This window comes from Desmodus rotundus, chromosome 8 (genome assembly GCF_022682495.2).
Source record: "Desmodus rotundus isolate HL8 chromosome 8, HLdesRot8A.1, whole genome shotgun sequence".
NCBI classification, from domain to species: Eukaryota; Metazoa; Chordata; class Mammalia; order Chiroptera; family Phyllostomidae; genus Desmodus; species Desmodus rotundus.
Window position 1 is genome coordinate 129,408,836 of NC_071394.1, and position 27,728 is coordinate 129,436,563.

General features: G+C 47.5%; 1 protein-coding gene across 4 annotated transcripts in view; it reads left to right on the plus strand.

Moving 5' to 3' along the window:
- The window catches only part of KLHL18 (kelch like family member 18), a 45,733-nt gene that overhangs the window by 8,275 nt on the left and 9,730 nt on the right, over positions 1-27,728 (plus strand). For 3 of the 4 annotated variants that reach the window (XM_045200211.3, XM_024566169.4, XM_053929399.1), the window contains 5 exons: positions 17,327-17,457; positions 20,240-20,380; positions 22,466-22,664; positions 24,947-25,107; positions 26,365-26,501. In XM_045200211.3, the coding sequence (XP_045056146.1) occupies positions 17,327-17,457; positions 20,240-20,380; positions 22,466-22,664; positions 24,947-25,107; positions 26,365-26,501 (769 nt within the window). Of the gene's footprint in view, positions 1-15,703; positions 15,881-17,326; positions 17,458-20,239; positions 20,381-22,465; positions 22,665-24,946; positions 25,108-26,364; positions 26,502-27,728 lie in introns of all 4 variants that reach the window. The other variant, XM_045200212.2, reaches the window with a different exon arrangement.

The window sequence follows — 27,728 nt, forward strand, 5'->3', positions numbered from 1 at the left end:
CGTGGAAGAACCTGAAAGACATTATGCTAAGTGAAATAAGCCAGTTACAAATGACAACTATTGTATGATTCCACTTGAGAGAAGTAACTAGAGTAGTTAAATATTTAGAGAGAAAGTAGCCTGGTTATTGCTCAGGGGTTGGGGGGATTGGGGGTGGAGAAATTAGTGTTTGATGGGGACAGAGTTTCAGTCGGGGAGATGGAAAAGTCCTGGAGGTGGGTGGTGGCACCCGTGCACAACAGTGCGAGTGTACTTAGTGACACCGAACTGTACCTTAGGTGTGGTTAAAATGGCGAGTTTTGTGTCCTGTATCTTTTACCACAGTTAAAAAGAGAGAGAGCTAATACGCTCAAGAAGAGTTGTCACCAGGCGGCAAGTGAGATCACTTGTAGTGCCTTGTGACTGTGGGGACACTGAAAACAGGACCTGTTTCTTTATCCAAACCCTCTGATCAGAAGCACTTGGTACCAGTGAGCAGTCTTTCCCATTCTTTAGCTTCTGTAGTGTGCCGCCCCAGCCGTGAAGAGCCAGGTTTTATTAGCTCAGCCCAGTAGCTGCACTTCAAATGGTCCCATAAAAGGAGTTGACTTATAGGAGATGAATATTTAAGTGATGCACACAAGTCGTAAGCTTATTTTTCCTGTGTCAATTTGTAAAATCTAAACGTCATATAACCTTGACAGACTGTCCTAAAGGTCAGCAAATAACCTGTGCTCACATGTCTTCCAAGTAAAGGCTTGTTGGCATAGTCTACAAATTACAAACGCCTGTCAGATCTGTATTTCTACCTTATTTTGCTCCTGAATACTAGAGCTACAGTTCCATCTGTCCCATTGATCCTTATACTCATTATGTCTAAGATGAAACTTCTTTTCCTTTTGTTCCCTTGGTGTGTGGATGGCACACCATCCTTCTAGTTATGTAAGACTGAAATTCCGGACTTGGCCTTGGCTTGTCCTCTCTCCTTTCTGTGTATTTTGTGGCATTTATCACAATAGTAATTACAGAATCATGTACAGTATTGTAACTCCAGGAGAGCAGGGGCTGTGACTGAATTTTTACTGAGGTGTTTGCATAATAGGTGCTCAGTAAACCCGGGTCCTAATTTAGACATCTTCACCTTCCACCCACGCCAGGGTTGGGTTGGGTTTGGTTTTTTAAACTTTAGTAACATGCTGCGAGATTTCCTTCCCTTCTGGGAATGAATGATCCCTGTGCAGCTAATGGATTGTTTTCCTTCCCTCTCAGCTCTGATTATGTTGCCCGGCTCTGAGTGGCTTCCCGTTTCATTCTCATGCGGTGCGCTCAGCAGCTACGTCAGTGCCAAGCACTGTTCTAAGTGTGGGGGCACAGAGGTGAGCAGAGGAAGCAAGGCCCCTCCGAGTAGCATGAGCTTACGTTCTAGTGGGGGCGGTCGGCAGACAATAAAAATAAATTGATATGAAGTGCCCAGTGGTGGTAAGTGCCACGGAGAACAGTAAGGGGCCTGAGAATGCCTTTTTGTTGGAGGGACCAGAGCCAACTTCTGTGAGTAAATCAGAGTGAAGTGAGGGCGTGGTCCATGCTCATACTGAAGGAAGAGCATTCTGGAGCCCTGAGGCAGGAGCATATTTAGTATTTTGGGGACACAGCAAGCTGCTGGTGTACTCAGAATAGAGTGACCTAGGAGAAAAGTGAAAGGACCTCTGGGGTTGGAGAGGGAGCCCCCCAAACGCAGCATAGTTCCTGGCATGGTACGGTATGACTCGGTAAACACTTGCTGAAAGAGTGAACACATGATTGAAGGTAGACAGTAATCATTCCTTTATTTAGTTATGGGTAGGTCAAGGCAAGGTGTGCCTAAGACAAGTAGGATGCATTTTCCATAGTTCATGAAGAGCACAGGATTTCACCTGCACCTTCCCCTGCTTCTCCCATTCGGAAGAGATGGTGCTAACAGGCAGAGCAATTTTGGCTTGTTCTTAAGGGAACTTCTATTCTTCTGCACCCCAGGGAAAAACAGAGGCTGAGAACTTGTCAGGGGAGCAGGAAGTAGAGCAGAGTTCTTGAGCTCTTGGTGGTTCTGAAAGGCGCTCCTGCCCATGGTGGGTAAAGCTTGTCTTCTTTCCCCACGTCCATACCGTAACGGGCTGTCACTCCCAGTCAGCAAGATGTCTGCGGAGAGCCAGGGAGAAGTGGGGGTGCAGGAGGGGCAGGTGGTGCCTGGTTGTCCGTAGGATTAAGGGGAGGGCTGCTGATTTAACTGAGTCTCTGATTATTCTAAGCTGCTCACAGAAATTCGTCACTGCCGTCAGTGAGACGTAAGAGGCAGAAGCTTAAGGATGTCCTGGTGGTGCCGACCGCCACTCCAGTTGACTTTTCTAGGACTGCCAATATGTTCTTGATGTTCAGGGTCCTCCAGACTTGGCCCCCTCTCTGCCGCTCTCCCCTGGTTGCCCACGGCCACCTCCTGCTGGCTGTCTCTTCATGACCTGTGTTCTCCGATTTCGGGGCCTTTGCTCTAGTATTCCTTTGGCTTGGAGTGTCCGCCCACATCTGCCAGCAGAATCCTACCCATGCCTCAAGACTTCTCGCATATTTCTTTTCCTCAAGGGGAGAGAAGTGGCCAAACACTCCTTCCTCTGTTCTCCTGGGGCACTTTGCTCTTGTGTTGGTGCAGCACTGTCTGGGGTCACCAGTTTTTACTCCCGTCTCCCTGCCAACCTGTGTGGTTCTGTTAGGCAGAGACCTGCGCCAGCTTTTTTCTTTTGCCCTGCCCTGTCACCATGGGGTTCTGTTGGGTGAACCCCCATCTCTCTGAAGACCGTCTTCTTGTGCCCTTCCAGTGCAGTTACTCTCCCCCTTTTCTGTTGTACCTTCGCCCCTCATCACTTAGAGTATTGTCATTGTACCCACAGCATCAGCATCGCCTGCGAGCCTGTGAGAAATGCAGACTCTCGGCACCCACCTTCGACCTACAGGACTACAATCTGGTGAGGATTCCACCCGAGCGCAGGGAGGTTAGAGAAGCATTGCCGTAACACTGCGTCCCTGCTCCCCTACCGGACTGGACAGAGTGTGGAGGTGCTTGAGTATTTTCCCCTCCGTGTTGAGTTTCTGAAGCATGTGAAATACCTATCGAGCCCAGGTCTTGTCACGTGTCTGGTGCTGAGCAGCGTTTGCTGAATTACCCTACGGGCCACTGGCATTACATTTGAGGTGCTCCTTCAGTCAGCACATTACTGAAGCGCATCTGCCTGTGCCTGGTGCTTTGCCAGTACACCAGGGAGTGGCATGATTGGGAGAGTCAGCCCTATCTTTGGCATTTACAGACTGGTGGGGGGGAGAGATACCTATGAGCTCATTATGAGACAATGCAGAGGGTGATTAGTTCTGTACCTGCACAGCTATCCCCAGAGGCCTACAGGAACACCGAAGGCATGGCGGTTATTTCCAGCTCAGAGGATCCGTGGTGGTTCATCCTCGTAGGGGTGAATAGGACTTTGACAGACAGATGGTGTGGGAAGAGGTATTCCAGGCCGGGAGAGCCCATTCTAGGGCCTGGGCACGAGAGTTCACACGCCGGATGTTTCTTGAGCAAGCAGTGCTGGAGGAGCAAGGTAGAAGGTGTACTGGGGAGGTGGGTTGGCTGCAGACTGAACCTCAGCTGTCATGGAGAAGAGTCTGCACTGGTGAGAAGCATCTGCAGATCACATGCTATCGGTGCAGTTCGGTATTCCGTGGTGTCTGTGGACTCTGCCCTCCCGTCTCCCCGTGCTCTCCCATTCTACCTTGCCGGACATGGGTGGGAGGCAGGGGAAGGTTTGGAAGAGGTGGGACAGGCCTGAATATTTTAGCTGGCTCTTTATATGGGACCATAGCCCCAGGTCCTTCTTTTCTTCCTTTCTTTCTTTCTTTCTTTCTTTCGTTCTTTCTTCTTTCTTTTTTTAGTGCTAGGTGGTCAGCCACTTCCTCCCTCACCCCCCTGCAGAGTCACGTTACCCAGTGCGGCCCCCTAAAGCAGAAAGACCCAAGATGCATCAGTAGAGGGTTTCAGACAGTGTGCTTTACAATGCCGTCCAAGCCCCCGACTGAACCCAGTATGCTTTACTATACTCGCTGTCTGTCTTCCAACCCCACAAGTTTGTGAGGACTGGTAATTTCTGCTCATGGTAGGACGCACAAGCGTCCCGCATTCAGGATAAAGGACAAGCCTCTTCCTCCATTTCCTTACCTTCTGCCTTGTTAGAAACATGCCTGAATAAGGTAGCTGAAGTGTGGCTTATTTCTTCAAGAGGTGGGAGTGCACTGTTATGTTAGCCTGGAAGTCAAGCCCTCCCTCCACTAATGGCCCTAAGCCTTGCCATGTTTTTCTTGAGCTTTTTACTTCCGCTATTTCAGATAAGGTTAGAGAGTAACCCTCCTTATACTTTATTTAAAGAGGGATGAAGGGAGGGAGAAAGAGAAAGAGAGAAACATCAATGTGCAAGAGATATATATCGATTGGTTCCCTCTTGCACACCCCCAGCTGGGGCCCGGCCCGCAACCCAGGGGCATGTGTCCTGACGGGGAATCAAACCGGCAGCCCTGCAGGCTAGCACTCAGTCCACTGAGCCACACCAGCCAGGGCTGAGTTCATTATATATATTGGAGATCAAACCCTGTCCAAGGTGTCATTGACAAGTATGTTTTCCTATACAGTTGGTTCCCTTTCCATTTTGTTGATGTTTTCTTTGTGCAGAAGCTTTTCAGTTTGATGTATTTCTATTTGTTTATGCTTTTTTAATTTTCAAAATATTTTATTTATTTGTCGTTAGAGGGGCAGGGAGGGAGAAAGAGAGGGAGAGAAACCGCGATCGGCGGCCTCGTGTGTGCCCCCAGCCAGCAACCTGACCCACAACGCAGGCATGTAACCTGACCAGGAATTGAACCTGCAACCTTTTGGTTTGCAGAATGACGTCCAACTCCCTGAGCCACACCAGTCAGGGCTGTTCCTAGTGTTCTGAGAGTGTTTATGATGAATCACTGTTGAATTTTGTCAAATGCTTTTTCTACATCAATTGAAAAGATTGTGTGGCTTCTCTTTATTTAGCTTGTTGATATGGTAGATTATATTGATTGATTTTTTAAATATTGAGTCTGCCTTGGATCCCCAGAATAAACTATCCTTGGCCACGGTATATAACTCTTTTTATATGTTGCTGAATTTTATTTGCTGATACTTTGTTAGGGATTTCTGCATCTGTATTCATGAGGAGTGTTGGTCTGCAGTTTTCTTTGTGCTATCTTTGTCTAGTTTTGCTATTAGGCTAATACTGGCTTCATAAAACGAACTGATTGTCTTCTCTTCTACTTTCTGCAAGAGATTGTTTAGAATTGGTATGACTATGATCGGGGTATCACTATGGTGGCAGAAAAGGAAGGCGCAACATTTCTACGGTCCACACTCACAGAGGAGAAACTAAAGGGCCCTCGTTCCTATTTTTCTGACCTTGGGCAGGTCACATATCTCGGAATTACGGGGATTCAGATGATGGGCTTGGTTATCTCTATCCAAAATAATAACTTTTCCAAGAAAGTAAACTCTTTGGAATTCAACATGTAATCATCCCCGCAGGGGATATCTGTTGACCATCTCTGTGTATCTCAGCATTCCCAGTCGATAAAACACTGCTCTTTGCCAGTAATGGGTACTGTCACCAAAGTGTATAAATGGGGCCCTGTAACACCTGACTGGCCAGCAGAACGGAGGCCCTGAGGCACCACAAGGGCCCAAGGGAACAGCTGGAAGAATCCACCTTTAGTTTTAGCCCATTGATTAAGGCCAAGAAGCAGGGTTCCCCTTTTCCTGTTCCCCCAGGGGTTTGTCCGAATGGCAGTGCTCAGACCTCTGGCTGAGGTGGCAGCCCTGCCTCGGCAGGACCAGTCACTCATCGGCTCGTGGAATCACACTGGAGAAAAGACAGAGTTGGTGGTGGGCCTGGGCGGTGGAATCCTGCCAAGACTCTCCCTCCACACTGGGCACCCTCCTCCCGCTGCAGACCCGTCTATCCCTGTTGGAGGGGGTGGCGCATCTGATAGCTCGGTGCTGCCCTGGAGGGCCGACCCTCCTTCTTCCTTCAGGTGGACCATCCGGGGGAGGGTCCGACTGGGAGTGCCTAGGGCACGTGTAGGATCGAGTGGTTGCAGTGAGGTTAGAAGTTCCCGGAAGACGGTCAGGAGCACTGGGCAGAACTGACAGGAGACAGAGTCTGTAGCCAGTCATATGTGTTTGGAAGGTTTTTAGTGGCATGTGTTGAAGGCAAGTGTTTTCTGTTACCTTCAAGCACCATATTTTCCCATGTATAATGCACACTTTTTTAACCCAAATTTTTGAGGGAAAAATAAGGATGCGCATTATACATGGGTAGTAATAATTCCGTATCTATATAAATGTTTTTAGTTCTTTTATTTATGCTCATGTGTTAAGAGTGTAACTCTAGAAAGCAATAATGATATCCATATGCAAGATAATACCCTGGAATATGATGATCGGTTCTGTTTCTAAATATACATGAATAAATAATTGAATTAAAAAATTAAAACAAAATTTTTTCCAGCAAGTTTGGGCCAAAAATATGGGTGCACATTATACACAGCAAAATATGGGTAACCTAAAATAGCTTATTAATATAGCATCATTATGATGTTATAATTGATAGTTAATATAACAGCACATAGTTAATATCTACATATTATATAGCTATATAGATACATATCTAGTTACTAATTAGTAAATAATGATAGATTATTGTTGCACTAGCCGTCAAGTGTTATGTGTATTTGAAGATTTATTGTACCTATTTATATATGTAAGAAAAATTTGAAGGAAATAAGTAGAAAATCATAGTGCCTCCTCCTCAGTTTCCGATATTCTTTTCTAAATTTAACCAAGAGAACCTACAGTTCATTTTGACTATAATCTTTAGTGAAACTGCCGCTTTTTTCTATGAGGTTAATTTATTTCACAGGAAATTGTTGATTTTCTGGGCTGCTATTGAGGATAGAGTTGGCATTTTGATTTCAGTGAGTATTTGCTGAGCTATTTAAAGGATATCTGAGGATAATATCAAGATCCGGTTACCCTCAAGGAGTTTGGAGTCCACTGGAGTAGGTAAAAACAGGAAATACAATCCCTGAGAGTGAAGCTTCACGTCTCAAACGTGGAATAGCCTTACCCACCTGACATCTGAGTGAGATTCTGGTTGCAGGTGGAGAGCTGGGCTGATCTGGCCTTGTGCTTGGGGGTTGCTGAGCAAAGTGTGGAGGATCAGTTGATACCTGGGGTAGGAAGGTGGATGCTTCAAGGCATCTCCATGCAGCCCACCTCCTACATTTCTGATGGACAAGGCTGCGTTACTTGCTGAGGCTGATTAGCACTTAAACTCCATGGGGAGGTGGAGAAAGAGAATAATCGTGTAACTATGATTAAGAAACTGAAGTTTTTAAAAAAGAGGCACATTGGTGGTGGCAGGCCCATACAGGCCGTTAAAGGCTCCGCCACGAATGCCCCTACTGCGGGTGTGGCTTATTTTCTCTTTAAAAGGAGCAAGCATTTTGTAAAAACACTGTTTATCTCAGCGTTGAATTCCACAAGGGCTGGCAGTTCAGACTAGCTCTGCAGAGGGAGTCTGTGAATACCAGCAGAAAATCAGGTATGACGTGGACTGGGCTGGGCTGGGCTGGGCTGGGCTGGGGGTCTTAAATAACTGATGAGCATCTTCTCCTTTGTAGAAAATGTGTTCACGCCACTCTTCATAATACTTGTTCCCTGTGACTCTAGAGCAGAGATCAGTGAATTTTTCTATCAAAGAGCAGGTAGAAAATATTTTTGTCTTTGTGGGTTCTTGGTCACTGTTCCACTGCTCAGCTTTGCCATTGTAAGTTCTAAGTTTGAGCACATTTTATTTAACAAGCAGTTATATAGCACTTAATACGTGTGGTGCACTATTTCAAATGCCTTACACATGTTAGCTAATTGCATCCTCAAAAAAACCGCCTGAGGGAGGCACTGTTTTACCTAACTTTGCAAAGGTGTAAATTGAGGCACACAGAGGATAAGTAACTCAGGGTCACAGCTAGTAACTGGCAAAAGCTAGGTCCGAGCCCAGGTAATTTAGCTCCACAGTACCTATTCTTACTACCCATGAAACACTCTTAAAAAATTTATAATTATTGACTTTTTAGCCTAAAGGAATTTTAGAGATTAACTCATCCCTAATACATCTCCATTATAGACTCATTTTTACACACCAGCTTCATAGCCTTTGTGATTCAAAGTTGTGCTCAGTAAAATTATGGATTACTACTTATTATGCACTTTCAGCATCTCTTGTGGCTGCCTAAAAGCTTAGTCTTAAACCCCGCTGATCCCAAGGGTAATCCTTCTGCACAGGCTGGGCACTTAACTGTTCACTCACTGTTTTATTCATGTTCATTGTGAGCTTGAAGGTAGGAGCAATAGTATCAAAACGTTTTCCATCAAAAAGAAATCTATTCTGGGCATCTCTTGCTTTCCTTGGGAACACCTGTCTCGGATTACTCCCGGCTCAGATTTGCCCTGCTGCTTTTCCTGCTTGAATAAGCAGCTGGTTAAATCTTGATCCCCACCTGCCTGTGAGAGGGAGCAGAAGTTGTGGTGTCATGCTACACTCTCCCTGGTGATCCAGAGATACCACCAGGGCAGGGCTGGGAATGGAAAGTTCCCCGGTCTTTCCAAGGAAGAGTGGGGAGCTCTGTGTGTGTGTGTGTGTGTGTGTGTGTGTGTGAGAGAGAGAGAGAGAGAGAGAGAGAGAGAGAGAGAGAGAGAGAGAGAAACAAGTCAAAACTTGGGTGATAACCTTATCATCTAAGGACGTCTGGTTCCTTTTGCTTGGTCATAGTCTTGGACTGTCCTCACCGGAGAGGCTCTGGTGCAGGGATTTGTGTGCCCCAGGGACCCCGCACCGTTGTTGCAAGGGGCCCTCAGGTCCACGTGTGCACCAGTCTGTAGGCCAGGTAAATGATGTCTTTTACGTGTGTGTACCACTACTTTTCGAATGTATGTGGATGTTCCAATGATCAAAAGGGAAAGCTCTGCTGAATTTGTGTTAGGCTGCCATTATTAACCCAACTACTACCTGTTGAGAAACCACACCCAGGTCAAGCCCCTTACTTACAGATGAAAGAAACTGAGGCTCGGGGTGGAGGGGAAGAGGTTTGCCTGGGTCATACGAGAGGGGACAGCTGGCCGCAAGCAGGCTCAGTTCGTATGGGCCAGGCCACTTGTGCTGTGTCTGCCCTGGGGTGGGCACAGAGCAGGAGCCTGGCGTGTGTTTGACCTTAAATGCTGTGCTGTGCTTTCCAATGTTGTCTAATAGAGTGGTTTACTACAATAACACTTAGAGTATTTATAATACTTCTCTTGAGAACCTCAATTTTTGCTTGTTTGTTTGTTTATTACTATAGTCCTTGCCCTGCCCCCGAAGTAAAATCCTGTGTTCCAACCTGGAAACCTGAAGCATGGTAAAATTGGGCAACTTGCTTGTATCTGTATTATAGCTGGCCCTAAAACCCTGAGTTTTCACCTCTGGACCAGGGTTCTGTTAATCAGACTGAAGTTGTGAGGATTTCAGTTATTTATACTGTAGTCTTTCACGGCTGTCACTCTCGGCTGGGTGCAAACAAAGTTTGTTGAATCTCTGCCAAATGCCTGATGCTGTGCTAAGTGTGTTCACCTGCGTTATATATCACTTAATTCAACGAGGCCATACCAAGGCTCCTCTCAGAAAAAGCTGAATATTCCAGTCTGTTCCAAATCCCATCCACACAGTCATTTATTTATTCTTCTAATCCCCATTATGGAGCACCTCTGCCAGGTGTATGAATGTGCCCTTGAGTGTGGCTGGTTCGATTCCCAGTCAGGGCACGTGCCTGGGTTGTGGACCAGGTCCCCAGTGGGGCCACGTGAGAGGCAACTACACATTGATCTCTCTCTCTCTCTCTCTTTCTCCCTCCCTTCTCCTCTCTAAAAGTAAATAAATAAAATCTTTAAAAAATAAATAAAAGTACAGGGTAGTAAAGTTGCACCACATGTGCATTTAAGGTGCCCTCGATTTTTAGAATCTGATCTTCCTCCCCTTCAAGTAACTGCCTTAGCTATTTTTTTCCAGACAAAGCTGTTTTACTTTTTACCCCCCAGTTTTACTTTCATTCCCTTGTGTATTTGTGTTTAATTCTCTATAATTTTATCATGTGTGTAAGGTTTTTATCTTTAATTTGAAAAGTTTCTCAATTGGCTGAGAACTTGAGCTGGGAAGAGGGGTGTTATTTACTGAGTCCCTCTCAAACTCCAGCAGTAAACAACTTAAGCATAATTTCCTCTTTCCCCCCACATAATAGTTATTTAACTTAAAAAAAATTATATATGCTGTCGAGAAAGTATCCAGCCTTGCAATATCAAAAATAGAGAAATTTATTGAAAAAGATACAAGAAACATTGTACACAGGACAGTGATGCCTCAGTCCCCTTCAACATGGGCACCTTGGGACCTCACACAGTTCTCCCAGTCGCCATCAGCTGCCCCATCGTGTTTTCCTGCATCTCATCGATGGTCTGAAATCTCTTCCCTTTCAAAGGTGATTTTAGTTTGGGGAAAAGGCAGAAGTCCCAGAGTGCCAGATCTGGGCTGGGAGGTAGGGTGCTGAGTCATATGATTTGATGTTTCACCAAAAAACTCTGTAAGAGATGTGATGCATGAGCAGGTGCATTGTCGTGAGGAAGCTGCCAATCTCCAGTTGCCCATAGCTGTGGCCTTCTGAATAATCCAAATGGTTTCCATGGAAGGATGTTCCAGCTTAATGCAAAATTTGATACAGATTCATTGCTTTACTCGCTCACTCATTTTGAATACACATGCCCAGTCAACCGAGCCCACCGCCCCCCACTGACTAGTACAGTGAAGTCATCATTGTTCACACCTGCACATTCCAATCCACTCTCCCTGGCTGCCAGGTTACACTGATATTGCGCAAACTGTCCTCATAGCCACAATGGCTGGACTTTTTCTGGACAGACCTCATATGGGTATATACATATTTATAGAGAGAGATTGACAGACATCAGTTTCTTGTTCCACTTATTTATGCATTCATTAGCTGCTTCATGTATGTGCCCTGACCAGGGAGAAAACCTGCTACTTTGATGTATCAGGATGACGCTCTAACCAACTGAGCTCCCCGGCCAGGGTCTCTATTTAACTCTTGGGCAAGTTACCTAACTTGTAAATCTTGGCTTACTCATCTATAAAATAGAAGTCACAGCAGCTATTTAATGCAGAGGACTAAAGTGAGAAAATACGTATAGTGGGTACTTAGCAAAAGGAACTCAATAAATCATCTCATTTTTTTAAGTGACATTTAAAAAACTGAGATTACAGATAAGAGTATCTGGGTTTTTTTAAGCTTTTCACAAAAGTGTAGGATCCCAGGATTGTACAATGGACAGTTCCTTAAAAGTTTTGGAACCAGTAAAGGACACCCCTAAGCACTCCATTTTTAAAAAAATAAAATCTGTGCCCTGGCTGGTGTGGCTCAGTGAATTGAGCATCAGCCTGCAAACGGAAGGGTCGCTGGTTTGATGCCTGGTCGGGGCACATGCCTGGGTTGCAGGCCGGGTCCCCATTTGGGGGCGGGCAAGAGGCAACCGATCAGTGTTTCTGTGGCACATTGATGTTTTTCTCCCTCACCTCTCTTTAAAAATAAATAAACAACATTTTTTTAAAAAATCTGCTTTCCTATAACCTCTAGACCTGCCCATGCCCATGTGACAGGCCCTCTAGGATTTGAGACAACTGTTGTGTGCCCCCTGAACTATCGTTTCCAAATTAATTTCCCTGAGCCGCTCCTCCTAAGATGAACAGCTTTCCCTTCCTTACCTTGGTCTCTCCCTCTTCTAGATAAAGACAGATTTGTTGTTGCCCTTAACTGAATACAGGATTCAGATGTAATCTGGCTGGCATATCCCAAGTTAGGTCTGTCTTCTTTATAGCTGAGCTTTTTTTGGAAACCAGGTCACCCAGTTTGTGCACATACAGCTTGTTCTTTTGTATCTTTTTTCTTACTTTCTGGATGAAAAATAAATGCATAGCTGTTGAACTCAGCAAATTGAACACATGTTAACATCCATTTCTTCCTGTAATTCCATTAAAGTGATAGTAAGGGGGAGAAAAGATACCAGCAAATGAGCCACCGATTGACTGTTGAAAGCCATGTGTGATGATGCAGCTGGCAGGGGAACTGAAAGTGTCTGCGGGAGCAGAAACTAAGACAGAGAATTTGTAGTGCGGAACCCTGGAATAGCTCCAGAATTGAAGACCAGACACTGAAAACAGGAAGATTAGTTGAACGTCTGTGTGAAAAGCAATTAGATGTCTACAGTCCCGCCCCCACTCTCTCAGGAAACAAGAGTTTTAACCTCAGTTATTAAACCAGAGGCACAAGAAACATAGAAGAAGGGATGGAATATGGAGCAAAACTGAGAATAAACCTTTAAGACAAAAGTTCTAAATAGTGAGTGGTAGGACCATTTCCCTCTCTCACTCAGTTTCCAGAATATCTCCACGCAGTCACACCCTTGCAAGAAACTGGAAGATCCTTTTGATAAAATTAGCCCCAGAAAGAACAGTCTAAAGATACCAACTACTTCTAGGGATGCTCAGTAAAAATGGCAGATTCTAGCCCGATCACCCTAATGTGAAGTCCACAAGTTGACAAGCCTAGCCCCACACAAAGAGCTTTCAAACAGCCCTTAAAAGTATGAGCAGGTAGCTAAACATCACAAGACATTTAAAGAAAACCTCTAACATAAAAGACAGAGACCAAAACTGAAAAAGGAGAAAAAAACTGAGGAAACAGTGAAAGCAAGGAAGAGGAGAAAAAAATGTTTTTAAAGGTTTTATTTATTTATTTTTAGAGAGAGGGGAAGGGAGGGAGAAGGAGTGGGAGAGAAACATTGACACCAGAGAGACTTAGGGGAACTGAGCCCGTAACACAGGCACGTGCCCCAACCACATGTCCAACCAAGCCTCACCTGTCAGAGCTGAACGAGATTTTTTTTTGAAAAGAAGGGAACCTCCAGAAAATGAGAAAGACCTCTTAAAAATTAAAAATGTGATAGCCAGTATAAAAAGCTACAACACAGAAATATTGGAAGGTAAATTTCAAGAACATTCCCAGAACATAGATCAAATGAAAAAGAAAAATAGTGAAGAACTGATTAAAAAACAAAAAAATTAGAGGATCATCCCAAGAGGTCTAGCACCTAACTAATGTAAATTTAGGGACAGAAAAAATGGACAATAGAGAGGAAGGAATTATCAAAGAAATGGTATGAAACGGTATTTCCAGAACTAAAATAGTGTTTGTAGACTGATGTAGTACAATAAATGGAAGGAAACCAGTGCCAAGATACAGCCCTTGTGAGATTTCACAGCTCCAAGAGTAACGAGCGAGTCCTAAAAGCTTCTAGAAAGAGCAGTCACTTTACTTAGTATTCAAAAGGGCTTTATATTTCTCCAGAGTAACAAGAAGACAATAGAACAATACCCTCAAAATAAAAAATATTCATTCCCAACTTAGAATTTTATAGACAGCTAAACTACCCCCGAATTTAAGGATAAGAGACATTTTCAGACATATTGCGCATATGTCCTGTGACACTGTGATATAATAAGAAATATATATTTGGTCTTTGTCCCTTGTTATTAGCCCAGAGCTACTAAAACTCTTGTAATTTCCGAGTGGCGGGAATAATTGGGGCATATTTTGTTATATTTGGTCTTTGTTCTGAGTGGTAGGGATGAGAGGACAGTCAGCCAGATCTGAGTTTATGCTAGTGAGGTAACTGGGGGCATCTGGACAGCTTCAGGATGGGTGGGGGCTGGTTGCCAGAGAAACCAACCGTGCAAACTTTCAGCCCAACTCCTCTGCCTCTCGGGGACAAGCGAGAGGCAGGAGATTGAGCTAATCACTAGTGACCAGTGATTTAATCAGTCATGCCTAAGTAGTGGAACCTCCACAAGCCTTCTAAACAGTGGGGTTCAGAGGGCTTCCAGGTTGATGAACATGCAAGGAGAATGGCACACCCCAATTCCTCGGGGACAGAAGCTCCTGTGCTCAGGGCCTTCTAGACCTTGCCCTATATACCTCTTCATCTGGTGGTTCTTTTGTATCCTTTATAATAAACCAGTAACAATAAGTAAACTGTTTTCCCTAAGTTCTGTGAGCCATTCTAGCAAATGATTAAACCTGAGGAGTGGGTTGTGGGCAACCCCTCCACCAGCTTTATAGCTGATTGGTCAGAAGTACGAGTGGCCCAGGCGTGCAGTTGGCGTCTGAGGCAGGGGCGTCCTTGTGGGACAGAGCCCTTACCCTGCGGGGTCTACACTAACTCTAGGGAGTCAGCGTCAGATTTGAATTAAACTGTCGGATGCCAGTTGGTGCCTGGAGAGTCTGAGAATTAGTCTGTGTGAGAAAAAAAAATAGAAACCCACACCTTTGGTTCCAGCAATGGTGTGAGTAAAAACAGCTTACAGTGCACTCTTTCTGAGGACGCTGTGCTGGAAGACCCACCAGGACAAGGGGGTAACTGAGGAGGAGGGCAGATGGGATCCAGGAAACAGGTTCCAGTGTAGGTGAGGTGAAGGAGTCCCCAGGAGGGCAGGGTTCCAACGGGGTTCCTCAAGAACAAAGAGGGTACCTGATGAAACACGTTAAAGGGAGTTGTAAGAAGCTGCCCCTTCTCAGCAGCAAGATGGCGTCTGCCAGCAGGTCGTTCTGGCCATTGAGCCACGGCGGCCACGAATAAGGCTCCCTCGCGGAAAAGACCGTCCTAGACCCCGTGTGTCAGAGGTTCTGAGATCGGCAGGGCTGCCGTCTCACTCTTTTCCCATTCCGCAGTGTCATAAGGGAGGTAAGCCACCGCTGGGCTGATGCATCAGGCCCAGCAGACATCATCATCATCGGGTCCAGCAGAAGTCATAAACACATGGCCTGAGAAAGACAGAAGGAAACCTGTGTCTCAAGAAGAAACAGAAGTTATCCGACACGGAGGTCCGCAGGAATCACTGGCCCTGGCTGCTCCTTGTCATCGGACAAAAGAACAGTCTTTACGATAAAGGACTCCAAAACAACACATGAGAAATCGTACATTAAACAACTTTAATAAATATTCTGTAAACAAAAAAAAAACTATACAAAATTTAGGTGGACTTATATCTCATAATTTATGTATCTTGGTCAGCTTCTCCACAAGCTTACCTAATTGTGGAGAATAAGTATAAAATGTGTACTTTGTATTTACTAAAGTACACATTTTAAAATGTTAAAAGAAATAAAGGTAGTTGTACACATTTTTATTCTCTCCAGGGAAAATAAATAGTATGCAAGAACTGAGATGTCATCACCACTCACGTCGTGGCTCGGCTACAAATAATATTTACGTAAACCTAAGAATGTACTCTTAATATTAATTTAACCAAAGTTTGACATAATTATATTGAAAGGTAAAGTGGAATAGAAAAAAATTCTGACCTTCCATTGTAAGAATTAAATAGGTAATATAATAGTTATTTTATCTTTTGCTTCATAATAAATTACCCCAAAACTTTAGTGACTTAAAAATAACAAGTATGTATTCTTATTTCAGTTTCTGTGGGTCAGGAATTCAGAAGCAGCTTAGAGGTCGCAGCTGATCACGGTCCAGCATGCAGACCTCGGGCCGCGGTCATCAGAAGACCTGAAGGGGCTGAGCTCCCCCGGCCTCCCCCAGGCAGCTGCAGGAGAAGGCCTCGGCTCCCCTTCACACGGGCCTCACCGCAGAAAGGTGTTGTTACCTGGTTTTCCCGGGGGCAAGTGATCCAGGAGAGACAATCAGAGCAATGGACAGTGCCTTTTAAGACCTTGAATGTGACACACCATCATCGATGCTCTGTTCCCTCAGTCACTCAGACCAACCCTGAGACTTTGGGGGAGGGGACTGCACAAGGGCGTGAACACCAGGAGGCAGGGATCACTGGGGGCTATTTGGAGACAGACTACCACAAGTAATAACTAAAAGTGAAAACTCGAGAAGTGATATTACAGGCACATCACTTAGCAAGGTAGAAGCAAATACCAGAAGAAATGGGGCAGGAAACGGAACCAGAAACTGCTGGTTTTCACTATAAGCCTGGTGGAACAACTTTAAGAAATACTTGTATGTGTTACTGTGATTTTTTTTAATTGTGAAACCCGCCCCCCAGCACGCAGTCATTTAATGTCCCCAGCCCCAGTAGTAGGGGAGCACGTGGAGTACGGGTTATTTGAGGCTCCCGTGTTGTCTGAGGCTGAGGAGGGTCCGCTGGTGTTTGGAAGATTGCGTGTGTGATGTTGGGCACCAGGCAGTGAGACGGTGATGTTTGGTGAAAGAGGGAAAAAAGACAGTTTTGCTTTTTCTGAAGAATAGACAGTTCTTAAGTGGAAATGTTTATGCAGCTTGGAGCTATAAATGGCAAAGCTTATAAAGGGAATATGCTTTTGACAGATAGTTGGGAAGGACTTAATAGACCTCCCTGGGCTGACGACGCGCCTGTGAGGGTTTGGCACAGATTGGAGAGTTTGTCTCCATCCCTGAGAGAGCCGAGGGCCTGAGCCCTGGGGGCCGCGCAGAGCACAGCCAGGCCTCAGCACCAGCCCCCAGCCGGCTGCTGCCACGGTCCATTTTCCTAAGAGGAACTCTGGGCTCCTTGGGGTCTGCCATAACCTGGTTGGTACCCGGGACCCCCTAACTTCTGTGCCCACTATGCCAGCCCCATCCTTGATCCCCACATATGCTCCCTGTTCAAGTTTGGTCTCGTTTCTCCTCATCTTTTTCAGTCACTATGTATTTACTCTCCTTGAGGAACCTACTGTTAGGGGCCTCAAGGTTCTTGGCCAGTTTGTCTGTTTCATCTGCTTTCTAATAAAACTGGAATCAGGATTCAGTGTTAGAGAAATCAGGTCCTGGAGCTGGGGGAGAGTCGGGAGGGGTGCAGTGAAGACTGCCATATAAGTAAAAAGTACCACTCGCAACATTCAGGCTTACATTTTTAACCACTTTAAAATGTGTTGTTTACATTCTACTATAACTGAGTACACTGAATCCAAAGTACTCGAGGGACTTCATGATAAACCTCAGCTGTCACATAGTGGGGTGTCTTTGGCGCCATTCCAGTGGGGGACGGGTTACACTGTGGAAGGGGCAGCATTTGCATTTCTCAGTATCTCTCTGTGTGTTTTACTTTGCCCGCAGATTGGCGACCACAAATTCAGTGCTCACCGGATCGTCTTAGCAGCCTCCATCCCGTACTTCCACGCGATGTTTACAAATGACATGATGGAGTGCAAGCAGGATGAGATCGTGATGCAAGGAATGGACCCCAGGTACCAGACTCCTCCATTAGGTTTGCTGGCCGCTTCCAGGCGCACTCTCTGCCTCGTGTCTGGTGCCCCTTGGGGGGCCTGCAGCAGGACACAGCATCTGTGGCACAGCTCCATACATGCATGTAGTGATCGGGCAACAAGCCAGAAGAACCTCAGCTGGCTGCCCGAGTCAGGGTTGAGATGAGGAGAGTGTTGATGCGTTTTTTTACTCTGTTAGAGTGTACATGTAGTCAGAGCTGAAGTTCAACATATGATTTTTAGCTAAGACAGGTACAAAGGTGATGGTATATAAATCTCTGCAGTTTTCCGTGCTAGCCATTTTAGCTGGCAAAATCCTTTTACTTTTTTTTTTTTCTTTTAATCCTCATCTGGGGATAGGTTTATTGATTTGAGAGAGAGAGATGTTTCCCATGTGCACCCCGACCAGGGATCGAACCCACAACCTTTTGGTGCATGGGAAGATGCTTCAACCAACTGAGCCACTTGGCCAGGGAAAAATCTCGTTTCGTATAAGTGTCCTCTCGTCAGTCTAGAGCAGTATTGTCCGTTAGAGTGCTGTGCAGTGATGGAAGCTTCTGTTTGTGCTCTCCGGAGTGGTAGCCACTGGTCACACACATGTAGCCGTGAGCACTTGAGATGTGACTAGTGGGACTGAGGAACTGAATTCTAAATTGTATTTAAGTTCAGTTAGTGTAAATGTAATTTTAAATAGCTAATAGCTATTATATGGGCAACACAGATCTAGAAGGGAGCAAAAACCATGCTTATTTGATGAATAAGAATACTGAAGCCCAAGGAGGTCAGGCTCGAAGATTATCCCATCTAAACATCTTTCGTCCAAGACAGCCCTCCATAACAAGGAATAGTGTTGGCCTAAATGTTGGTAAAGCCACAGTCGAGAGGTTCCTTTCTAGAGTGATTTTCCAGGCAGGAGCAGTACCATAACCCCTGAAATCACGTCGTTTAGGGACTTATTTGAAGTTGTTCTTACATCTAGAATTACTTAGTCTTAGACACTCTTTGTAAAATACCTTCCTGATTTCTACCTAAAGACCTTACAGAAACACATTCCATATTAGGCCTTTTTGGGCCTTGAGAGGAAAAAGGAACGTTTATGTCAGCCACTCAAAAGGTTTTGCTGCAGGCCTGGGTTGTGTGGCTCAGGGGAGTGAGTGCTGGCCAAAGGGTTGCTGGTTCGATTCCCAGTCAAGTCACATGCCTGGGTTGCAGGCCAGGTCCCCAGTAGGGGTCATGCGAGAGGCAACCACACACTGATGTTTCTCTCCCTCTCTTTCTTCCTTCCCCTCTGTCTAAAAATAAGTAAAATCTTTAAAAAAAAAAAAAAAGATTTTGCTGCAAATCTATGAGCTAGGCTCTATGTTTATAATCTAGTCTGTATCAGGAGTTCCCTGCACACCTACTATGAGCCTGGCATTGTTCTGGGGTCTGGGAACTCAACAGCAAACATGACACAAGGTGACACAGGGCAGTGACATTCGTCAGTGGAGAGACAATAAACAAACCAGTGACTCTAAAGCACCAGCCAGCAACCTCATTTGTTGCCTCATCTCACAGTGGTGAGAACTCCTGGGAAAGGAGCTAGGAGGTGATTGCCCCAGTACATGGAGAGGACGTACAGAACCTGCTGCGAGGCTGAAGTCTCAGGCCAGGAAGTTGTAAGGGCAGACTCAGAAGTGGGTCTCAAGGGCAGTGTACACCGCCTTCTCCAAGGCCTGTGTGTAAGGGAGCCGTGCCAGTGCCGTGCACACTGCAGGTGCTTCTTTTAACAGAGCTTGACCCTGCGATGGGTGCCGATGTTGGCCCTGAGGCGTAGAACAGAAAGCTCCTCTGTTCGCAGGTGGGGGTCTGGCAATAAACAGATACACACACGATGTGTCTGGACAGTGAAAGTGATGTCCGAAAAGGGAAGCAGAGTAAAGGCTAGCGAATGATGGTGGCGGTCTGTGCCATTTCAGGGTGGTCAGGAAGGCCTCTGTGATGAGGTGACTTTTGAGCCAAGACCTTAATTGGAGTGAGGGAGAGAGCCCTCCAAACAGGGAGCAGCCAGTGCAAAGGCCCTGAGGTGAGAGTGTGTTCAGCATGTGGGACTAGAGTGAGGGCAGACAGAGTGGAAGGTGGTCAGGTCAGAGGGTAGAGAGGAGCCGGGCCACGTACGGCCCTGCAGGCGGAATTTGGACTTCGTTCTCAGTGCATCGAAAGGGAGAAAACATGTTGGGAATCTCATTCTGGAAATTTATCCCAAAGAAATAGTAATCTGAAACCATTGTTTATAATGGCAATGAGAAGGTAATAGCTATTATGCCCAGCAATAAAAGAAGTAGATATAGTATTTCAGCATATTTCTATGTAGCAGCCACTGAAACCAGTAAACGTGAAGGCAGTGTAGCAACATGGTGAAGGGCCTCGTAGGTGTTATATAATAGTTATACAATTTACGCCTGGAAGCAAATAGGGACTGAAAATGACCCTAGAAAAATGACCGCATTGACCTGCTCAGTAGTGGTAGTGTGGGTAATTGCTTTTTCTTTTTAGCATTTTCTCTTACGAAATAATTTGGGCAAAAAAGACAGGAAGTCAAGCGGGTCTGGCCATGGTGAAGTAGCTGTTCCATTCAGACGGGTTCTAAAAGGGCATGGGGTTTGAAACAGATGATTTAGAGTGGGGCCTATCCATTCCCAGGTAGGAATGTCAGCTCACTTAGGGCCCCGGTCTCCGTGGGCCAACACCCGTCTCTAAAGAGCATCTTTCCTCTTTCATCTAGCGCCCTGGAGGCTCTGATCAACTTTGCCTACAACGGCCACCTTGCCATTGACCAGCAAAATGTCCAGTCACTGCTGATGGGGGCGAGCTTCCTGCAGCTGCAGAGCATCAAAGATGCCTGCTGCACGTTCCTCCGAGAACGGTGAGGTGCTGTGGGGTGCCTGGCCTGTGACGGGGAGCGTGACCGTTTCATTTCCGGGACCCCTGCCAGTTTGCTGAGTCCTGAGAGCACGTAGTTTTATGAAGGGTGGGAGCGGGAAGGTGCTCTGCAGAAATGACCTTTCTTGAAATCAGTGTCAGTTGTTCGGGTGGAACCTTCGAGGAACATGACTGATGAAGCCCCGCCTGCACTCTGCCTTGGCCTGCCCACACCTCTTCTGGTTCTCTGTCCAGGCTGAGCAGCTGCTAATTTAGCTGACTGTTCTCACCGAGCTGATTTAGTCAGTGCTCCCTAAATGCTCCACGGACATCTCTTCTTTGTTTAGATCCTTCTCCCTCCTTGAATTTCTTGATCTTTGTTTTCCCTTCAACTCTTTAAGAGCCCACCCAAATTTTACCTCCTGGAATTCTCGGTCCCCCTGAGCTCCCTGGGAGCAGTCATTGCGTGCTCTTTTAGGGTCAGGACCATGGGTTTATCCCTATCTACGTCCAGCTCTTGACAATGAACTTTTGATGACTGAGCAGGTAAGAAGGATCTTCCTCCCCTTCCAGAGGCAAGCAGAGCTCTTAGTCCTAAGGGAAAAGCTGCCTTTTAACCAGGAGAGGCTTGGACATGAGGATTAGCGCTGGGCTGTGCGCAGGCAGGGAGAAACCAAAGCAGCGAGCGTGCCAGTGTCTGTGTACTCTCCCGGGCCTGGTCTCCATCCGCGTACGCAGACTCTGAGGCCCCTGGCATGAAGACCAGCGTTCCTCTCCCTCAGATCTGCCCTTCTGAACCACGTCCCCTCTTAGAGCTGACCTCTCCCTCTCACTGCACCAGTCCTGTTCACTTAGCAGCTCTGTGAGCCCTGCCCGCTGTCCATGTCCTGCCAGTATACTGCTCATGGACATCGCTGGCACCTCTGTGTGTGCGGCTAGTCTTAGTAGCCGTGGTAATGATGATGCCTAGCATGCAGGGGGTGCTCTGCTGGGTGCCTGGTGGGTGGTTTCATCGTGAAATAGGTGGTCCTGTTCCAGATTTTGCAGGTGGAGACCCTGTAGTCCCAGAACCTGGCTTGACCCTGCCCTGGGGTGCCTTCTGGTGCAGGCTGGAGGGATGCACCTGGGAATGTGGGGTGTACAGTGTCTTACCTGCTCATCTGTAAGCTTCTTAAGGACACAGACTGGACTTGGTCCATCTCTGTGTTCCCAAGAATTTGAAGGATGATGGAGTAGGCATTTGGGGAAAGATTTAAGTTGGCCACTCTCACAGGGGACAATAGCTCCACCTAGAGGCATTGGAGGTCATTGCTCTCCACACTGGATCCAGGCTCTGTTACAAAGACCTAAAAGATGCTTAGAAGAGGATTTTAGACCAGTGCAGTTTTTTCATGCCCTACTGATACAGCCTTCTCAGCTGCTCGGAGCCTCACTTTCCCATCCGAAAATGAGGGCAATTGCTACTTTACAGTGTTGTTCCAGAGACTCTGGAGAACGTGTATAAAAGGCTGGCAAAGTACTCGACTCACTGATGGAAAGAAATCAGTGATGGCTGCCTGGATGTTGTTCTGGATGTCGAAACAGTTGGACCAGGGAGCCTCTTTCTGTGTAAAACAGAAAACAGTGTGAGGGTCCCGATGTTAGAGAAGTCATTTCTCCTTCGGGAATAAGCTCTCGTTCTACAACTTTGGTGCCTTCCTGGTGACCAGAGGCGGACACTCAGCCAAGAATGTCAGCAGCCAAGGGACAGCAAACACGTTTTCCTTTCGTGTTCTCCTTTTCTTCCCTCTTGAGAGCTGCCCCACAGGGCTTCGCGGAGAGCCATCCCACCTAGCCACAGAGAAAACCAGCCCGAGGGGCAGACCCTTTGGGGATCATCTGTCTTAATTTAAATAATACCTTTGCAAGAGGAGTCCGAAAGACACACCTGATGTTACACCGGGAGTTTCTCCAAAGTTGAGAACAAAGTTTGGAGGCAGGGGGTTGTTGTTCTGTGGCTTCATTCACCCAGAGCCAACCTGAGAATGATTTGAAAATAACCTTTCTTCTTCCTCTAAAGTTTTCTTTTCATTTCTTTCTTATGCAAAAGGCTTCACCCCAAAAATTGCCTGGGCGTGCGCCAGTTCGCTGAGACGATGATGTGCGCTGTGCTGTACGACGCGGCCAACAGCTTCACCCACCAGCACTTTGTGGAGGTGTCCTTGTCGGAGGAGTTCCTGGCCCTGGCCTTGGAAGACGTGCTGGAGCTGGTGTCTCGGGACGAGCTGAACGTCAGATCCGAGGAGCAGGTCTGTGGGACGCAGTGGCAGTCCGCCGGTGACATAGGGGCTGCGGTTCTTTCCAATTTTTGCTTTCTTTTCTTTTTATTATTTTTTTAACAAAATGAAGAGCATTATGTGTATGTAGATATTTATTATTATGGGTTTGTTTTATCATTGTGCATTTTTCATGAAAACTTAATATATTTTATTGTCTAAATATTATCCCATTGATTTTATCAACCCTGCCTCCTTTTTTCTTGGGTGTTTGGGTTATTTCTAGTATTTACCGTTAGAAATTACGTTGCAGTAAAGTGGAAATCAATATAGATAACTTTCCAAAGAGTCTTTTTCTAAAGGAGAGCAGAGCCTTGGGGCAGTTGCCAGCGGGGAATATGAAGTCAAGAGGGGTTTGTTTTGTTAAGATGAGAGAAATTATAGTGTAGTTTGACTGTGATGGGACTTTTCCAGAAGACAGGGGAGAAATGTTAATGTAGGGGAAAAGGGAGGGGCCTTGCTGGACTGATGTCCTGGGGTGAGTAAGAAGGGACTCATCTCAGGCGCAAGGGGGATGATTTGATAGGCATGCTCTGCGCACCGAGATGCAGGGGGTGGGGAGGGAGCAGGGTGGGAAGGGAGATTCTGGTAGATTCTGTTCACGTTCTCGCCTGATTCATTTCAGCTGAGAGCATGAAGGAGCGCTAGAAATTGAGGGGAGATGAGTAGGTATGAACTGGGGCTCTGGGAGAGGGGAGAGGATGTGGATGAAGCTAGGGGAATGGAGAGCGCTTGAGAGGAGGCAGGGCCTAATGAGATGAGCAGTCGCAGATTTAAAACCAGCGGGTCTGCCCTGCTGCACGTTTTCTGTGAGCCACCTGTACCGGGGCAGGTGCAGAGTAGGGGTGAGTGAAGGTACAGGAGGTAGACTTCACCAGAATAGGGACTTTTTTTTTACAGGTAAGTGTAAGGAAGGGAGATAGTGCCTGGCATAGGAATTGAGGGCACTGCATTATAACCCATGCAGCCCATGGATGAGAGAGAGGTGAGCGCATAGGCTGGGGTCGGGGGGACACCTGAGAGGGAGCTGGAGGAGGGGGAGCCACGTCAAAGGCTAACTGGCATCCATTATTGAGCTGTAAGGATTGGAGGCGGTGGTCAGGTGCTAGTATACTTAAAATTATGGAAGAGGCGAAGCTGTTGGCAAAGCGAGATGTGAGAGAGTGTAGGGTCCTCTGAGGACAAAGGAAACATCTTCTTGGGGTGGTCAGGAAAAGCTTGAGTGAGAGCGTAGCCAGAGAGGCCCGAAGGGAGATCCTTTCTCCTCAACAGAGACATGGCACGGGTTGTCTGAAGAGAGCGGCGAATAAATGTTACTTTGAGCAAGGGTGGCAAGGGCTGGGCGGTGGAGGGCGTCGAATGCGGGGGTGAAAAGTGGACGTGACCCTGCAGGCCCTGGGAGCACCACCGTGGCAAGGCCTCCGCCCAGTCGGTCCGCTGGGAAGTCTGACCGCAGCCTGTGGCAGAGCAGCTTGGGCTATTTGACGTCAATTGTCCCGGCCTGTCCTGAAGCTGTGCCTCAGCGGGAGGAGCCCCAGGCCCCAGGAGCAAGCCATTGGCATGTTAGTCTCAACTCAGCTCATTTCCTTAAGGTCCGAAAGCCCTCACCCCTGAATATTAGTGAGCAGTAGGAAAGTGGATCGTGAGCTCCACTGCCTGGGCTCACTTTCGCCTTGCTCGCTCATCCTGAGAGCAAGGAATGTGACCTGGGCAGCTCGCGTTTACTGGAGTGATACGTCTGTGAGGGCTACAGGGCTTTGGAGGTGTTCCTGTGACGAGAGCCTTTGGGGAAGGCTCCTTGGAGAACATGGACCTTGAGCCAGATCGTAAAGAAAGGGGAGTGGGTTTAGATGAGCAGGAGATGAGGGCCATTCTGGGTGCAGGGGACAGTGTAAGCAGAGGAATCAGCCAGACCGGTGGAGGGTAGTAGAGGGAATTTAGGGGTAGAGTACAGAAGCAGCAGGAAGGAAGGCAAACAGGGTGTTGGTTGCGAAGCAGAAAAAAATGAGGTACCACTGACATGTTTTCATAATGAACTGTTAATGGTCACCTAGGCCTGTGTTTCGAGATTGGACCAAACGGGGTAGCTGGGGAGGTAGAGAGAAAAGCGTGGATTCAGGAGACGAGACAGAAAGATGGAATGACCGGGGACTGCCCTGGGAGAGGGAGTGGAGGGCTTTAGGTTGAGGGGCTCAGGCATGCGGCCTCTGACTGGGAGGAGTTGCTGCCAGAGCTTCCACTCTCTGCCGTGGCAGGTCTTTGAAGCTGTGTTGGCCTGGGTCCGGTACGACCGGGAGCAGCGGGGGCCCTGCCTGCCCGAGCTGCTGTCCAATATTCGCCTGCCCCTCTGCCGGCCCCAGTTCCTGTCAGACCGAGTGCAGCAGGATGACCTGGTGCGCTGCTGCCACAAATGCAGGTGAGCAGGGGGGGGGGGGCCTGCACGGGATGCTGCCAAGGGTCCGGGCAGAGGGGAGAACTCAGCTACTCGGGAGAGGAAGGAGTTGGAGTGGTCCGTGTTAACTCACGGCACACGGGTTGGTCTGCCTTCTGTCTAGAGCCCGGAAGAGCCTGGGTCTGACTTCGGGCAGAGAAATGTTTGATATGGGAGTATCGAGGCAGAACGGGCTTTCTCCCTAAGTTATCTGAGGATTTTGTAGCATCTCTATCCATTAAGCTGTTCGTGAGCATGCTGATGTCTGTACTGGCTACCCTGACCCTATCCACACCAGCCGCTGACTTAGTGGTGACTTCCTGGAGCTCCTCACCCTCTTCCGTAAACGTTAGTCAGTGCCCAGTGCTCAGGTGGGTGTGGGCCAGCCAGGGCAGTGGTGGGCGGGCAGCGGGGGCGTGTGCGCCAGCACGTGAAACTCTCACCCCGAGTCGGTCAGTGACGACATGGCCGGTGGAGCTGCCCAGACAGCCCCAAAGATTTAGCTCTACAGGGGGATTGTTATAAAAGTAGAACAGCAGAGAAAAATGTTTATCCTCCTGCAAATTACTTGTCATACGCACGGCTGGTTCCAGAGGAAGTCAGTGCCTTGATGTAAGCGGAATGAACGTGTGTGTCAGGTCAGGTGAGACGTGACTGGAGTCAGCTGGGACCCGTGACCCACAGCCTCAAGGATGCTGTTGAGGAGTTTGAACTTGATTCTGTAGACACTGGGTCCACAGGCTCTTAGAAACACGGCTTGCACTGTCGTGTGGAAAGTGGAATGGAGGGCTGGGGCTGGAGGCAGGAAATCCGACGGCAGCAGTTGGCTTCCGTTGCCACGGTCCCAGTGAGAGATGGTTCACTTCAGGGTGTCAGCCGTAGGGATGGAAAGGAAGAGGGGCGAAAGGATACAGGCAGCTTGTGGAACCTCCCCAAAGCTAGCTGTTTTAGCCACCACCCTGTTTTTCTTCTGCCAGGTACATGCCTGTTAGAAGGTAGTCATTCTGATTACACTTGCCAAGGTGGGCTCAGCTCGTCTTGCTCCCCTAGTTTTGAGTATATCTCAAGAGCCATGTATGGTTTCTCCTGGATTCAGCTGTGTTCTTTGAGACCAAACCTTCTAGAAGGCTTCTCTTCCCAGGTTCCCCCTGCATTTGGAGGTGGGGGGCCAGGCTTGGAGTTGTAAATGTAGACCACATTGGGAGGATACCTCCTGTCCTAGCATCTTGCCCCTTATTCCAGAGACCTGGTAGACGAAGCAAAGGACTATCACCTCATGCCAGAGCGCCGCCCCCACCTGCCGTCCTTCCGGACACGGCCCCGCTGCTGCACGTCCATCGCTGGGCTTATCTACGCTGTGGGAGGCCTCAACTCCGCAGGTATCTTGCAACTCTGCCTTTGCAGGGCACTGTCTGGACTCTGTGGGTGAGGAAGCAGCAAACACCTAGCCTGGCCCTTAGTTTCCTCTCCCTGCGTGTCACCTCCCCGTCTCAATTTACGTAATCGTCCTGCAGTTAGAGCGTGTCGGGTGTTAATACCATCGAATCAGAATATGGGAGCCAAAGAGGCCTTTAGAAATCCTTGTGGTTTAGCCTCCTTACCTTACAGAAGTTGGGGCCCAGAGAGCTTCCACCCTGTTCACTCAAGTTGGTTTGGGCAGAGCAAGGACTGGCACTTGAGTCCTGGCTCCTGAGCCAGCACTCTTTTTTTTTTTTTAGTGTATTTACTTTTTAGAGAGAGGGGAAGTGGGTAGAAAGAGAGGGAGAGAAACATGGACGTATGAGAGATACATCGATCAGTTGCCTCTCACACACCCCCAACTGGGGGCCTGGCCCGCAACCCAGGCTGGTGCCCTGATTGGGAATTGAACCGGTGACCTTTTGGTTCACAGGCTGGCGCTCAGTCCACTGAGCCGCACCAGCCAGGGCCAGCACTCTTTCCCGGACATCACACTGACTGTCGGATGGGCTGCGCCCTGGAGAGGATGTGGCTGGAGACCCAGTTCTGTTACCAGGCAGACCGCACTTGATCCTCAGGATCTCTGGGGGTTAGACTGCGGGAACGTCACTGTGAGAAGGATAATTCTCCAAATGCCATGTCAGCCCCCGCCAGCGATACTGGTTACTCTTTATCTCTTAGCTCCTGTGACACACACACACTTTCCAGTCTGCGTGCTGTTGGCAGCCCTCCTGTCACACAGCCGAGTTTTCGGGAGCGCTCCGTGGGGCCCCTACCGCCCTCCTCACCAGGCACCATTGCAGGGCAGAGAGACTTAGTAGAGAGGGCAGTGTGGACACCTGAATCCTGGCAGTACAGCGGCATAGGGTGTCGTCACCTCCGGTGGGGAGGCCAGGCCTCTCCACAGTGTTGGTTCAGCTATTCTTTTATTTATTTATTTATTTTAAGATTCTTTAAAATTTATTTTTAGAGAGAGGGAAAGGGAGAGAAACATCAATGTGAGAATATCAATGTGGGACAGAAACCTCAATGGGTTGCCTCTCATAAGTGGCCCAACTGGGGACTGAACCTACTACCCAGGCATGTGCCCTGACCAGGAATTGAACTGGCAACTTTTCACTTGGTGGACAACACCCAACCAACTGAGC